At 38.9% G+C, this 15,651-nt stretch overlaps 1 protein-coding gene and 1 pseudogene across 2 annotated transcripts in view; both read left to right on the forward strand.

The window, feature by feature from the left end:
- Positions 1–2: 2 nt before the first annotated feature.
- Positions 3–14,209, forward strand: LOC144661670 (uncharacterized). Its single transcript, XM_078522477.1, has 6 exons — positions 3–567; positions 1,450–1,552; positions 2,389–2,522; positions 11,646–11,739; positions 13,519–13,625; positions 14,078–14,209. Exons 1-5 carry the CDS (start codon positions 386–388, stop codon positions 13,585–13,587), a joined length of 582 nt encoding a protein of 193 aa, XP_078378603.1. The 5' UTR covers positions 3–385; the 3' UTR covers positions 13,588–13,625; positions 14,078–14,209.
- Positions 14,210–14,935: 726 nt separating this feature from the next.
- LOC144661663 (uncharacterized) overlaps positions 14,936–15,651 on the forward strand; it is a 29,610-nt pseudogene continuing 28,894 nt past the window's right edge. The window contains exon 1 of the transcript XR_013572322.1: positions 14,936–15,293. The product of XR_013572322.1 is annotated as an uncharacterized LOC144661663 (transcript). The remainder of the gene's footprint in view (positions 15,294–15,651) is intronic.

Below are 15,651 nucleotides of genomic sequence, written 5' to 3' on the forward strand. Positions count from 1 at the left end.
GTTGTGACAAGTTATATTCACAGAACATAGTGTATCGTCAGAGAGAAGGAGACGAGAGGAGAAGACTGGGCAATTTACAAAAAAGAGACCCTGCACGGAAAACACAGCTTAAAAAATATCGTGGAAGGGGAGCCATGGGGACTTAATATATCAAAAATTAAAAAATCTTGCACAACTTGAAAGTGAAAAAAATTTCTTGCCCAGAAAAACTGCCCAACCGACACCCCCCCCCCCCCCTTCCTTTAAATAATGGTCCGTCCCTAACAATGCTAACTATGAATTCAATGTTTACATCAAACACTTGCTGTACGAGTGCCCAGATAGAATTTCAAGTCACGCAACGGACCTTTCTTGTTTTGCGCGATACACATATTGCGAGTATTTTATGATGGCGAGAGGAAATTTCCACTCAATGAAAGCGTCTCTCGTTATTTGGATTCTGCTTGGATTTTATTTCATGGAGATTCTTGCCGAAGTTTGTCGAAGGATTGACGACTGCACCTGTCTTAAGAGCAACGGGAAAGTCATCAGTTTGAGGAGAATTGATGGAGGTCATCAAGGGCCAGCGTAAGTTACAGTTTTCATTTTCATTTCCTAATATATGCCAATGAATAGGACGAGGGCTCAAGTGTACTGCAGTGCCTGTGGGGGGAATATTTAAATCGAGAAAGTAGTTTACAAGCGCGCTGGACAACTATGGCTCTACAAAAAAGTGTTTTGTTTATCACACCGAACATAATCTACCTCACGAAGAGAGTTAAAAATTCTCAAATTATCTTGCCTTATGGGTGACCACATTCCCTATTTCTCAACATTGTCCTTCTTCCAGAATTAGCCAGCCTATGAGCAGACCTCCCTTCGATCTTCAGAAAAAACCCAGTGTTTTCTCAAGGAAGATCTAGTAAGGGAACCCTGCTCGAAAGGTAAGGATTAGCTCGGGCGCACTGCGATAGCAGTACTTTTGGTAAGGTCGGCACACACGAGGGGACTGGTCGAAGGGACTTGTTCCAGTCCCTGTGACTAGTCACACACAGTACACACGAAGGGACTAATCCGCCTAAAAGCGTGCCACTAGTCGCAGGGATATGTCCTCTGTAGTGGTTAAACGAAGGGGCTAGTCGCAGAGACCGACCGCTTTGGTTTTTTTATTGGCTGGTAATTTTTTTTGGTTGCAAGGAGTAGTCGCACGAGCAGAACACACAAGGGATAAGTAAAATTATATGGGACTGGTCCCTACCACTAGTCCTACGGATTAAAACCAGTTAAATTTTGTATAGGACTAGTCGCAGGGACCAAACTTTGGTCTGCGACTAGACTTTTTTGACAAAAATGGGTAGTTCACACGGCACTTCCGTCGCGCTTTATAACACACTGAGATAATTTATTTCTCTGATTGATTTCTTTTCAGGTTTTTAAAAAAACTAATTTCTACTTCTTTTTATTTTCTAGTTTTAAAAATATTCTAACTAAGGTGCCTCCTGGTTCAAGGTCAGTGTTTGACTGGAATCCCTGCACAAACTTTAGCGAAGGTTTTGGCTGCAAAGATGTTCTGGTGAGTATGTGAAACAATAAGTTCTAAAAGCTAAACAATGGTCCTTTTTAAAAGTTTTTGTGCGCGCCCAAAATATTATAATTATAACATTTCGTGAAAGTGCAACAGGGCATAAAAGTGCGTTAAGGACATTAAAAATTCGTTCAAAATAAGTTTTGGCGTATCTTCAATTTCGCGACTTTTTGAAAAATCGCGAAAAATTAAGTCCCGCGAAAATAAGTAACAATAAGAAATATTTGTAGTCCAATTGTAAACGACATGTAATAATTCAAATCTTATTAAGTACATGCATTTCTGTCTAATAATCATTTGAACGTATGTTTTCTTTCGATACGTTGTGAATGGGTAAATCTTCGATTAGTTAAACGTTATGACAGTAAAAATTGTGGGCTGCAAAGAGAGAATTGTTGGAGAGCTAGGTTAACAATATAAAGGACAAAAACAACAACAAAAACATATTCTTATTCATTATAATGACGCGAAATCCAGATGTGCGTAGATTATATAACCCCATTTGTTTATAGAAAGTTTCGTTAGGTAATGCTTAATCACCACGTGCACAATCGCCGTATTTAAAGATTTCTTTTGCTAAGTTTCGAAAGAGATACGCAAGCCGGGAAGTCCGGGCGAATTTTCGACCCTCCAACCTTCCTTCGGCGACGTAATACACAGCTATAGTGTTTTCTCACCCAGTTGCTCATTGCCTCGGCCACAATCTTTACCGATATCTTATCCACGCCGAACAATAAGCGGCATAATTAATGAGCGGGAATGGTATACTATTTGCAGTAGAATGCGAGAGGTCTATATGGGATAACTATTTTTTCTTCTTCAAGATGTGTCAGAAAGATCCTATAATCCCTGCAGATACCTGGCCATTTGCTGACAGTGTCGTTGACTTTAAAGTAGAGAGTGATGGAACTACCACTATAATGTACGAACCACTTGCTGATGTCGTGGGTTACAAAAGGTGCGTTTCAAGACAATAATAATAACAATAATTTATGTGGATTTTGTTGTCTTACTCGCACTTGCAAATGACCTCGGAGAGGTCGATACTTCGTGACTTGTTATCGTAACTGTTTTTTTAAAAAAACAATAATAATAGGATATGTAAAGGATAAAAAGATACGTAAAAGTTAATATATGCAAAGCCAATGAATACGTATATGTTTTGAGGAGACGGGGAGTTTGGGATGGTGGTGCGGTAGGTGGGAAGGTGCTAATTTCCATGGAGTGTTGGTTCGTTGAGATACATAGTTCTCCTCAATGCTTTAAGGTGACATACAAAAATAATGAACGACGTTTTTGTTATTTTACTTTAACAAAAAAACAAAAACGATAAGCCGGGGTTTTTAACCAAGGGTGATCGCTGCCGTTTGCTTTCGCCATATCTAATTAATGACAATCACGGAATAATTAAGAGTGAGTCCGCACGAGAACCAAGCAGGCGAGTCTACAGCGCATCTCACCGATTTCCCTCAAATTTGGCACACTTGTGTAACTTCACTAGTACATTAACCATGTGCAATATTTTGGTTCAATTGTTTATTGTTTTGGAGAAATGTCAATCAAACTGTCAGACAGTGGAAAGTACTTAAATTTGACCTAAAAATATTCACCATGTTTGATCCCCTGCTACATGCTAAATATAAAAAGAAATGATACGAAACTTTTACATAAGACAAATCAAGTCCCGAACAATAGAAAAACGTTCAGTAAACTTGTGTCATTTGCTGCGTTTGGCTGAAAGCAAAATTCCAAATCTCCTTATTCAATTCGTATCAAAAAAGTGGGGTTTCAAAAGTCGTTGTTTGTAGACATGCGGCGTTTCTTCAATCGAATTTGAAAGTATCAATAAATTGCCAAGGAAATGGTGTCCCTATTTATCAAATAAAATTTCTGTTAAGTTTAAGAGGAATCACAGGTTCGCATCAATAAATGGTGTTAACTTCGTGACAATATGCAAATGAGCTCAACACGGAAATCGTGATAAGTTCAGAGTTTGTAAAATATAAACTAAATAAAATGTTGCTATAAGAAGTAAAACATCGTTATGAAGCTTTTTGCATAAAAATACTTTTAAATCGTTAGTAGTTTTAACTACTGGAAGTCGTTGGCTGGTAATAAGCAAATTAAACAAATTCAAACGAACACAAAGGTCATACCGACCTGCTGGTCGTACTGCACCAATTTGAAAGATATCCCATCAAGCAAGCATCATTGCATAAAAGTCATTTCCTTCAAGGGTTTTTGGCATCGCCCTCTTGGTGTGTAAGCTGCGTTTTGCCGTATTTGCCAGCACCATAGTAATTTAAGAACAGATGTTATCAAAACAAGTTGGCGACGAGACATCGAATATAATATCCACCGATCATGAAAACCGACTTGTTTTAGAATTCGGTCGCGTGTTTTGTTCACATATAAAAAAACATGTTTCCACTGCAAAGAAATTATGTAGTCATCGTTTTCATCCAGTAAGAATCTGTGGCACAAGTGGTTTTTGGTGCTGTCGTTCTTCGAAGAACACCGACAATAGTTGATTGCGTGACAGACCGACTTGTGAATTTTATCTCAAATTTCATGTCTCAAATTTCACTCTGACTCAGATCATATTGCGATCGTCATGGCTTCGTTTATGTGCTTTCAAGAAGGACCTGACATTCAGGGGCCATGGGATATGTATTGACTCATTTATAAATGATCCAATACGCCACAAATCGCCATGGCTTTAATTTTCCACCTTTTTTAATTTTGAAAATCTGAAATCGAAAAATTAGCCTTTAATACCGACTTACCGTAAATAATCTTATAAACGCCAGGGCTTTTTAATTTAAGGGGTACATGCGGGAGTTTTAAATAAATATGAGGCGTTTAGTAGAAAAGGGGCATTCATATCACCAGGAGCCCATGATTTCACTCTAACTGTAACGAAACAAATAGACAAACAAGTATGTAAATATGACGCGTAGTTTGCTCCCGGATAAAGATAGGAAACAGATTTTGTGAGTAGGAGACTACTCTAATCTTTTCTAATGCAAAGCCTAAAGATGTCGTTCACAGATTGTTCGATATCGATGTCTTCATCGTCATCGCATCGGGGTTAACCATGTTGGCTAGCTAGCTCCTTTGGTCCCTTCGATGTCCGAGTGAATCAATTAACTAACTAAAGAAAATTGCGTGTTTTTTACTCCATGAAACGTTTACTTGAATTTTGAGGCGAATATATTTTTTCTTTTATTGAGGAGGGGGGGGGGGGGGGTTGATGGGGGCAGGGGGTGTCTATTAGACACGGGACGTTTATTAGTAGAGGCCTCTAATACAAATTTTACACCTCAGGGGGAGGCGTTTATTTAAGAGTGGCGCGTTTATTAAATAAACGCCCCACTCTTAAATAAACGCCTCCCCCTGAGGTGTAAAATTTGTACAGTATTTCACTCATTTACAGTTATTCTAAGGATTGCCTACGGGAAAAATAAAATAGAACAAAAGAGTATGATTATGAGTATCATTGAAAACGAACTTTCAACAACCTGGTCAAGGCAAAGACGAATCATGAGTTGTAAAAAGGCACGCTGATCTACACTTATACAAATATTTAATTCCGTCGATACGTCGGTCCGTCATTCTAGCTTTAAATAAGGAAATCAGTAGGAGCACTATCAGAGATACAGGTGATTCCAAATTTGTTGAAACTGTTCTGGATCCTTGTTCCCAGGGTCTTTGTTCCCCTAAACCAGCGGTTGATAAACGAGTTTGGACATTAAATTTCGTTCCAAGAACTTGCGCATTTTCCGTCAGCCTTGACCGAACTGGGCCGTCCTCTGCCCTCTGGGCTATTTATGGTTCCGGTTTAATTGTGCGCATGCACCGGAGACTTGAGATGGAATGATCCGTTCTCGCTCCCAGAGTCTACGGTCCTTCTGTTCTGCGCCAGGGATCGAGACCTCTGCCGTTAATGTCTGTTAAGCTACGCAACGAATTGAAGGCGGGGTTTGGCTGGGAATGAAAAGGAATGAGGCACCAGCGGAGTGGCCCCGAGGCGAAAGCGGAAACCCGACTGAGAGGTAAGTGCTTGGACGGTTGCTATAGAAAACGGCTCCACATCGAGGCCCTTTGAGTCACACTAGGGCTTTCCACAAGTTGCTCGGCAACTTTTTGGCATTTTTTCATGTTTCGAGCAACTTTTTCCCCCTTGGAGCAACTTTTTTCCTCTCGAGCAACTTGTTGCATTTTGAGCAATTTCCAGACCGAAGATTTCCGAAGATTATACGAGTGCTGTTCTAAGGCAAAACGAACTTTTCCGAAGACTTGCGACGTTTGCCGAAGATTTTCGAGGGACATCTGAAGACGTTTCAACATTCGGCTCATTCTGTATAAAACATTACAAAACTCGTCAGCAAACATGACGTCATCAATATCTTCACGATTTTTCCCAGTTAAAGGAATCCTTGTCACTTAACAAAATAATATTCCCTTTAATATGTTATTTAGATACTTTTGCTGTAAAATTGCTTAAAACTGCTTTGAAGATCTTACTCTCAAAGGGAAATTAGCATATATTTAGAAAAAATTCTTTTGGTTAGAAGTAGCGTTTTGGATTTTTTGAAGCAACTTTCGATCAACCTTTATTATATGAAGCAACGTTTTTGGATTTTTGGAGCAACTTTTTGAGATATTACGGGCAACTTTTTGGGAAATCTCGAGCAACTTGTGGAAAGCCCTAAGTCACACTGCCCGAAGCCAGTGGAGAGCACGGATGAAAGAAAGAAGGATATAGTGAAGGCTAGAGCAACGAAAAAGAAACTACTTGCAGCAAGCGAGCAGAATGCAAATATACGCGTCAGCATGACGACATGTCGACAGCGCACGAAAGGCATGATCCACGAGGGCGAGGCTGCACCAGGCACGAACTCAAACCAGTTTAAATTCGTGCGACTGATCGCAGTGACAAAATGAGTGAAAGCAGCCTTGTCGCAGCGTGTGTGCACTTCTGCGACAAAATATAAACTAACCAATGAGAGAGCTTCATGTATTGAATTCAAAAACTAGTTTACATTCTCCCTCTTCCAAATTCGCTGCAGGTGCACCGAACAAACGCCTTGTTGCAGGGACGTTTTGAAGTAGTGCACACGAAGCGATTTGTCGCAGAGAACCTCACTTAAGGTTTATTAGTACTTCATTAGTGTTTTTATTAATTTGAAAGTAATATTGTGTATAATTAATATAAGCTACTTTAACTTTTTCATATATCACATTGATCTGCAATATGGTACGAACAGGAGCTAGAGAGATGGTGGATATAACCCCAGTGTATAAAGATTGAGTGAAGTCCAATTGGGTATGTAATTATACGCGTTATTAACAAAATCGAACTGCGCGGTCGTTCGATTTTGTTAACAAGGCCTTTGAAAGACCTTTCAATTGGCATTAATGGTTTTGACATCCACACTATAAATCAGACATTCAGTTAGGGAAGCAACATTATTTTTTTGGAGGAGTGGCCAAGTGGGATCAAAAATCCTGAAAAAAAATTGTTTGCAATAGCAAAATGCCCACATAAATTGTTTGAAGACATCAAAAAACATTGTCTGCAGAAAGATGCAGCTGGAAAAATTGTTTGGACAGAGAGCGCCACGGAAAGAAATCGTCTGTACTGTACTATACTACGCTTCGAGTAAAACAATGGTCCATTCCAGCGTTTCGATCGAGCACTGAGGCAAGTCTTGAGAGACTGGGTACTAGTCCAAAACAACATGGCGCCCGGGTGAAAAGTAACTTACCAGGCTTATGAAAATGTGAAGCACTGAGGCCATCGCTTACGAGAAAGGTGGATACTAACTCCTTGCAGAATTGTTTATGAACATTATAACTACCGGGTAGACAGAAGTGAGCGACGTTTTCTCTTTCCAATCTGCACGTGAAGATACGCTTGAATTCGATCGATGATGAACATGTCAAGTGGATTGTTTACCTTTTCTCACGGTGTAAGTCTGTATTTATGGGCACTAAATAGCCGGATAATTAACATCACGAACCACTTTAGATGCTAAAAGGTTTATTGGATTTATGTAAGCGGTATTTCACACGTCCTCAGCCGACCTATCCATCATGTTATGAAACTCGTTCTAAAACTTTCAGAACTTTGTTTTTGTTTTGCTCACATGTACCACATTTTTGTACGCTAAAATCATACGTGCCGATTGAACTTAACATACTTTTTTTGACTTTAATTTATTATTTAGTAAATGTTTTACAAAATAATGGCTAATGGAACCGTCAGAATAACGCCGCATCGGCGATATTCAAACGTAATTTTAACCTAAAATCTCTAGTGTCACGCATTGCCCGAAATACCTTATTTTTAAAATAGGTTTACTACTAAACGTGAGAGCGATGAAAAATCTTGATGATATCATTTAAATTGTACTAGGTGATACTAATTACAGTGGTATTTTTATATGGAAAGCTTCAATTCTTGCAGAGATATTTTGGTCGAAAGATGGGTCAAAATTTAGGTATTTTTTGGCTCAAAACCGACCATGGGCACGTTGACCACGATATCTTCCACACGTTAAAGAATTTTGCGATAATATTCTACCTACAGCATTATCATCTCAATATGTAGCCCCATGCAAAATATAAAGGAAATCTGAGAGGGTCGATGTAGACTCAAATTTTAATATTGCATGGATTTCATATGGACCCTCTCTTAACCCTATTAAGACCGGGCTTGTTTGGACCTTCTCTGACTGGGGGAGGGGGGGATGGAGGGGCAATGTAACTTCAATGTAACTTCCAGAATATTTAAGCAAACATAATGAAACTTATAAGATATATAGTATGTCCGAACATCTTTCTTTTGGTATACGTCACGTGGGATGATGACGTCACATCACGTGAAAATTACATCATGATGTCAAAACAGCCGCCATCTTGGATTTCGAAATTTTTCCAAAATGCCAGAAAACCACCGAAAATTACTGCAAAGTACACGAAATCAATAAAATTGTGCTTAAAAACTGTACAAAGGTAAAGATTAAATGTATTTAAGTTAATTTTCATTTAGAAACACGAAAATTACAAATTTGGAAAAACATGCCTATCATAATGCCATTACCATGGTAATGTCAAGTTCCTGACACAACATTTTATCCAAAACTAAAGTTGTCCGACGTTTCGATGTAACTAAGATCATTATCAAGGTAAAATGTTGTATCGTGGTGTGAATACAAATTAGTTTGTGGAAAATAATAGACATTTGCTGCATGGTTATGTAAATAGTTTCGCGCGGATGGAGTCAGTTTGCACGTTTAAAGTTGGCTTTAGGTCTTGAATAATTAGCATTTCGTTGATGAGACAATCGAATTTTCTGCGGCATTTCTTTAAAACTGAGAAGGTGTTAATTAGCTCCGGTTTTGAGATCCCGCGCGTGTTCAACATGTGCTTTCCAATTGACGAATTCTGAGAACTGTGTTCGGCAACCCGTTGGTGCAGGTGTCGGTTGGTATAACCTACATAGTCCATATCACATAGAGTTTAGGTTTCCCTTCCTTGAGTTTTAGAAGGTCTCCTATTTTCCGGCTTGTGAAAACTTCACTGCTACTTCAAGGAGCTCAATAAGTTGTTCTTTCTTCAATTGAAGGCCGTGTGTCTTGTTGAACCAGTCGTTTAAAGGCTTTGTCTGCCAGGATCTGGATGGTTTCGTCTACTGGTATGTTTGTAAAAAGCGCAGTAAAATCATAGGAGACTAGAACGTCATCGTTCTTGACAGTCGTCTGTTGGATTTCATCGGCAAATTGAAAGATGTCATCTATTGTGTGTTCATTTGTGGAGAGGGGCTTTAGTTTTTATCAAGCCATTTAACATACGATAGCCATGTCGACCACCGATACAAGGTCGGCCTAATAAAAACGATGTTATACAGAGCCTATCGACTATTGTCTACTTGGAAAGCTTTCACCGATGAGTGCGAGATTCGCACAACTTCGTTATCCAACTCGACTAATTGACTCAACGATTAAGGCATTTATTCACGACCAAACCATCAGAAACAGGTCCAGTGTGTCTTACGAAAACTCAAAAGAAGAACCCATCAGGATCCCCATCCCGCCGTTCAAAGACCAGAGATCGGCTGACCCTGAACACAAGAAAACAACTCCAATCACTGGGCAGCAAAATCGGCGTGGGCCTACAACCAGTTTTCACAAGCCGGAAAATAGGAGACCTTCTAAAACTCAAGGAAGAGAAACCTAAACTCTATGCAATATGGACTATGTCGGTTATACCAACCGACACCTGCACCAACGTGTTGCCGAACACAGTTCTCAGAATTCGTCAATTGGAAAGCACATGTTGAACACGCACGGGATCTCAAAACCGGAGCTAATTAACAACTTCTCAGTTTTAAAGAAATGCCGCAGTAAATTCGATTGTCTCATCAACGAAATGCTAATTATTCAAGACCTAAAGCCAACTTAAAACGTGCAAACTGACTTCATCCGCGCGAAACTATTTACTTAACCATGCAGCAAATGTCTATTATTTTCCACAAACTAATTTGTATTCACACCACGATACAACATTTTACCTTGATAATGATGTTAGTTACATCGAAACGTCGGACAACTTTAGTTTTAATATTTCTACTGAAGTTTTCCAGTAAACCGTTGATTAATATTTTATCCTACCAAATTATTCCCAGATAAATTTTAGGTAAACTCAGAAAGTTTGGCAGGTTTGGTTAAATCTTAAAAAAAAGTTATAAGCGTTCAAAGTCAGCGCGGACCACAACCCCCCACCCTCCTCGGGTCGAATAGGGTTAATACGCTGCTTGCTTATGCTTGCGCTTATACCTATACAGGCTTTATCCTTTGCTTGTGTTAGCCTCAGCAAAAATATATATGATTTATTCATAAACATGCTCGTTCTTATAGAGATGTTTCGCATAATACCACTCCATATGCTAATCATCTACTATTAGTGGATTTAGTAGAACTACCCAGGAGACCAGTTTTGATTGCAAAGGAACATGCACAAGCCGTTGTTTTTGTTCAAGACAATCATTTTCTTGTCAATTAAAATGAAAGCGTTCTATTTTGCGCAGAAATGCGACGGACAAAAAAGAAAAGCAACAACAACAACTAACGGCTCGGCCATGACTCGCAGATGATTTTGTGTGAGGTAACATGAAACATGCATGAGCGCATACATACACGCTTCGCAAGAATTTTTTTTATCGAAGTTTGATAAAAAAAATTCTTGCGAAGCGTGTATGTATGCGCTCATGCATGTTTCATGTTACCTCACACAAAATTTCTTTTTTTTCGATTTTTTGTCATATTCCCACAAAACATCTTGCGCTTTTTTATGTTCACTCAACTTTACTTTTGCGGGAACTCGGTTTAAATAGAGTCTGAATAGCACAACGAACTAGGATGACGCCATAGGTTTCCAACTGCTAGGTTGTTTTTTTTATAACGACAATTTAACAATCTGCCCAACAAAGTTCTGTTTACGTCGATCCTTTAAACAAAGGAAAGGGTAGTCTCCTGGGTATTTCTGCTAAATTCACTAAGGGACGGACCATTATTTTCTTGGAGGGGGGGGGGGGGGGGGGGGAGGATGAAAAATTTTCGTCTGCAAACTTTTTTTTTTAGTTTATGCACCTCTGCAAACATTTTTTTTTTCGAAATTCTTACTATTTTTTGTTATACATATCGTTTTTGCAAACAATTTATTTTGTCTTTCCAGGCCCTGCAAACAATTTTTTTCAATATTTTTCATCCCCCCCTCCTCCAAAAAAATAATGGTCCGTCCCTAATAGCGGATCATTAGCATATGAAGTGGGCTTATGCGAAACATCTCTTATAATATCCAAGCCTGGTATCACAGCGGCTTAAGACTGAGATCAAACATAAAAATGCATGGTTGTTTGTTTAATTACGACAGTAAACACAGTGAGATGCATAATAGTACATTTCATATTTCGATCCTCTTGTGTTTTTGTTTATTGCTATGGAGTTTCTTTCATGAAAATGTAATGTGCAGTCCTAAATCACGAAATTCACTACAGACATGTTTCCTTTTTCAGGGTTGTCAGTATCAGTCTTAAATGTGATGAAAGCAATTTTCCCGGAGAGATGAATGGCGTTACAGAAGAATACATGCTGAACTATTCAACCTATGTATGTATTTTTTTTTCCTATTTATTGTACATGAGGGCTTGGGCAGACTAAAGCGTTAGTTGCTGAAAACCTTGGAGATAAAAAGAGTTTTTCCACACATAGTAGCACGGTAGCTTGGTAACTAGCATTCGGCGCAGTTCAGAGTGCATGGCTTACACCAACACCGCTGGCGATAAACATTATTAGCTATTATAAAATAACTTAGTTACTACGCGCGCTCTGATTGGTCAATAACCTATGTATCATTGTACCGTTAAAGTCCCGCTTCTGTCCCGACATGGCCACACTACGCTCGATTACCATTAAGTTAATTAATTTAAGTTTGATGTATTCTTTTGGTCTATCTGATGATTAAAACGGAGGATATATGATTCTCCTAAATAGTCATTATGAATATTTTCTGAGGATGGATCACAAAATTGAATTTTCCCGCCCACCACAGTTGAGCGAAGGAACTAAAGAAAAAACGAAAACACAGAGACAAACATATGAGAAGGAACATAAACAGCCCCGCTTTCACTGGACTGGAAAATATTACAAACATGGATATAGTTCCATTCAACATTAACTCGGAAATGTTAGTTGAAAGGAATTAAAACCGATCAAATTGGTCGGCAATGAACTTTGATGGCAGAACCTCACGCTGAGTTCTTGTACGCGCTTAAAATTATATCTTCAGTTTGACGGGCTTTCAGTGCTTTCTCCAATGTATGTTATAATTCGGCGAAAACGAAAGAATACGGAATAAAAAAATTCATAACAAATTTCTATAGCAGTGTTTGTGGAACTAACCATTATTCTCAATACCTTCGTCAGTCTGTGAAGTTTGTAAACTTGCAAAGTCATGCAGTCTTTTACCTGCTTTTACCTTCGCGATGAATGACTCCGGCTGCAATTTGCTAGATTTCTATGTCAAAGAACTTTAAAATTATTGAATACATTTTATACCATGAAAGTTTGTCTTTTTCCTTTCCTATCTTATGACTTTCATAGCTTTAAAAGAACTTTTAAACGTTTATGTCGTGTCGATTTGTGGCCTGTGGAGCTGAACCTGTGTTTTATTCTTTCGGCCGCTGTCATTGGTTTACCGCGTCATCCGATGAACTTGTTGAGAATAAGACATTTGATAACGAAAAATAAAATAGCTTTCTATTTCTCTGAAGAACGTTTTCTAGAGTTATTTCATAAAAGCAATACACCACACTTTCTAGGGCTTTACTGGCGTTATAAAACCACGCGGGATGTTGGGAGAACACTCGAAAAGCTTGTAAATCACTCGCCTGACGGTTCGTGATTTACAGCTTTTCTCGTGTTCTCCCAACATCCCGCGTGGTTTTATAACGCCAGTAAAGCCCTAGAAAGTGTGATCTATTGCTTAAGTATATACCACACAAGTGAATAGTGCTTTTCGCGCGCGCTGATTGGTTTACTCGGAGGTGATTAGCAAAGTACTATTCACCTCGGAGCAGCTAAAGAGAAACAAACTCCCTTCGCGCGTCGCTTTGTTTACCGAAAGTGATGTTTTGGTTCCCTAGTTATTCAACTTTGTGGTATATACTAAAACAATTATTCACCTCAGTGTCGTTGAATGTGGTGGATATTTACCTCCACTTCGGTGAATATTTGTTAAATATTGTTGATGGCTTAGGCCGACAGCTTTCAAACAGACTGGAAGAACAAATAGTTGACAGAAAAACTGACTCGTTTGTTAACAACAGCTCTTAAAAGTACTGTACCGGGTAAAACTAAATACTGAACTATTAATTTATTTTGTCCTAGAGCGCTACCCTTACATCCAAGTGTGCATGTGATGATGGCTGTATTTCTGATGATGATGTGGTGTTCTAAGTCTTACTGGACTCTACAGGGAGCTTCATAATCATTTTGTAAGTATAACGGCTGTATTAAGCGAGCGCAACATATTCCTTCGCGAGCTGTCGCCGTGAACTATGAAAACAAGCCAAGTATTAGCCTGATATGCGAAAGATGCCATCATTAAAAAAAATGATCTCAAAAACATAGCTCTGAAGGCAAAAACAACGCCATTATTTGTCGTTTAAATCCATCGTTCATTTCCGTTCGTTTCCGTTCATTCGTTCGTCCGTTCGTTTGTTTGTTCGTTCAGTTCGTGCGTTCGTTCGCTGGCTCGCTCGTTTGGTTGTTTGTTCGCCTTTTCCTTTTTGTTTGTTTGTGAATTAATGTATGCTCTCTTGCCTTCCAATAGTACTTCATCTTTTTGTGTTTTTTTTTTTTTCAGTTATAAATTAACCGCAGGCTTTTCAGATAATTTTAACCATATCCCAGTCCTCTAATTTTTCCCTCTTTACTTGGTTTTCAGGACGTGCTGTCTCATCAGCCTCCAAGAAAAAGCTACGCGTGCGTATTAAACCTCAATTGGAAGACTGAACGTCGTGAAGTAGAATAATTAAAACAACAGAGTTGATATTTTTAATAATAAATAAAGATGGTAAATGTATTACTGCCTGAATTTTACTGCCTTGAGTATCCTGGATATGACAATCTCCCACCTCCCCCCCCCCCCCCTGAACACACACCCGTAACTATTAAATGAACATTCCTATTCAGTCGATCATATTATTTTTGGAAGTACACAGTAATAATTATTCAGTTAAACATTTCATGGCCTGGCCTGCTATAACAAGGTAACCAGGTCTTCGACTATGCCAAATGCACTAAATGTCAGCAATTCTACACCCCGGGATTCTACAGCTGAAGTTGCTGAAAAAAATAAAATTGCCGTTTTCAGAACTGCAATAAGTATTAGTACATGACAATACGTGCTTAAAATTAATAGCTAATAATTTATGATAATATTTATTTGACGTAGCGGATTTGAAGGACAGCCAGAAGAAGGGTGGGAGAAAGTTCATTATATTAATATGCTCTCAGTCAGGGCAGCAGGCGCCTGTGTATTTTTGGAGGGCGCATAATTTTATGGGAAAAGCCCAAAAACTACACAGGCGCCTGCCACGCAGGCTAAGATGACCTGCGCTCAGATCTTGCAGCATAGCATAGACCTACATAGGACCTATTATCTTCGTTTTGTTGATTACCCTGAATGATTGACTAAAATTACAATATCCTGCAGTTGCACGCACGACTGAATCCTTCTTTCAAGCGGAACACCTTGTATTGTCATTGTCTTTGTGATTTATGCGGTAAACTACATTTAAAGTTCCGTAACCGTTCTGTCGCTATAGCTGTTTTACTAAGTGTAGAGCCGAAAAGATTGCGTTCCTCGAAGGGTTAATTTTTAATCTCTGGCTTTCAAATACCGGATAGAATGTCAGCATAGCTATTGTAGTCACGCACGTCCAGAACGGTGTTGTGTGTCAGCGATTAGGGAGATGCGGTCAAACTGTTGTGATGGAAAGAAAACATTCAACCGCAGTGAAAGCCTTCCTTGCTATTTGCTTACTTTTTGCGCACAACTTCGCCGAGGTTTGCCAAAAGATTGACCAATGTTCATGCAAGAAAAGCAGTGGGAAAGTTATCAGCTTGTGGGACATCGATGGAGGTTCAAAAGGGGCAGCGTAAGTTCATTCTCCTTATCAAATATCCTCCATTATTGAAGACGAAAACGCTAGGTAAATCCTATCGAATAATTCATTGAGTTCATGTGTCGAAGGATGTCTTGCAGTTGCGTTCTTCTATTCGATACCCAAGCTTCTGATAGAAGGAAATTGAATTCGACTTGTAAGTTTATAATATGAACGCAGGTCGTTATTGAATATCAATATTTCAACGGGTCTATGCTTTCAGCTCCGAGCTCTGATTATTACTTCTTCTCTTTAATTGTAATTATTTCATTTGGTGGTACATCACTTGGTAATACGCCTTGATATGCGAAATTTTAAAATACTATCGTTCTTTAATATTGTAACTATTTTA

The sequence above is a fragment of the Oculina patagonica genome, chromosome 7, assembly GCF_052425735.1.
Source record: "Oculina patagonica isolate OP01 chromosome 7, crgOcupat, whole genome shotgun sequence".
Lineage (NCBI taxonomy): Eukaryota > Metazoa > Cnidaria > Anthozoa > Scleractinia > Oculinidae > Oculina > Oculina patagonica.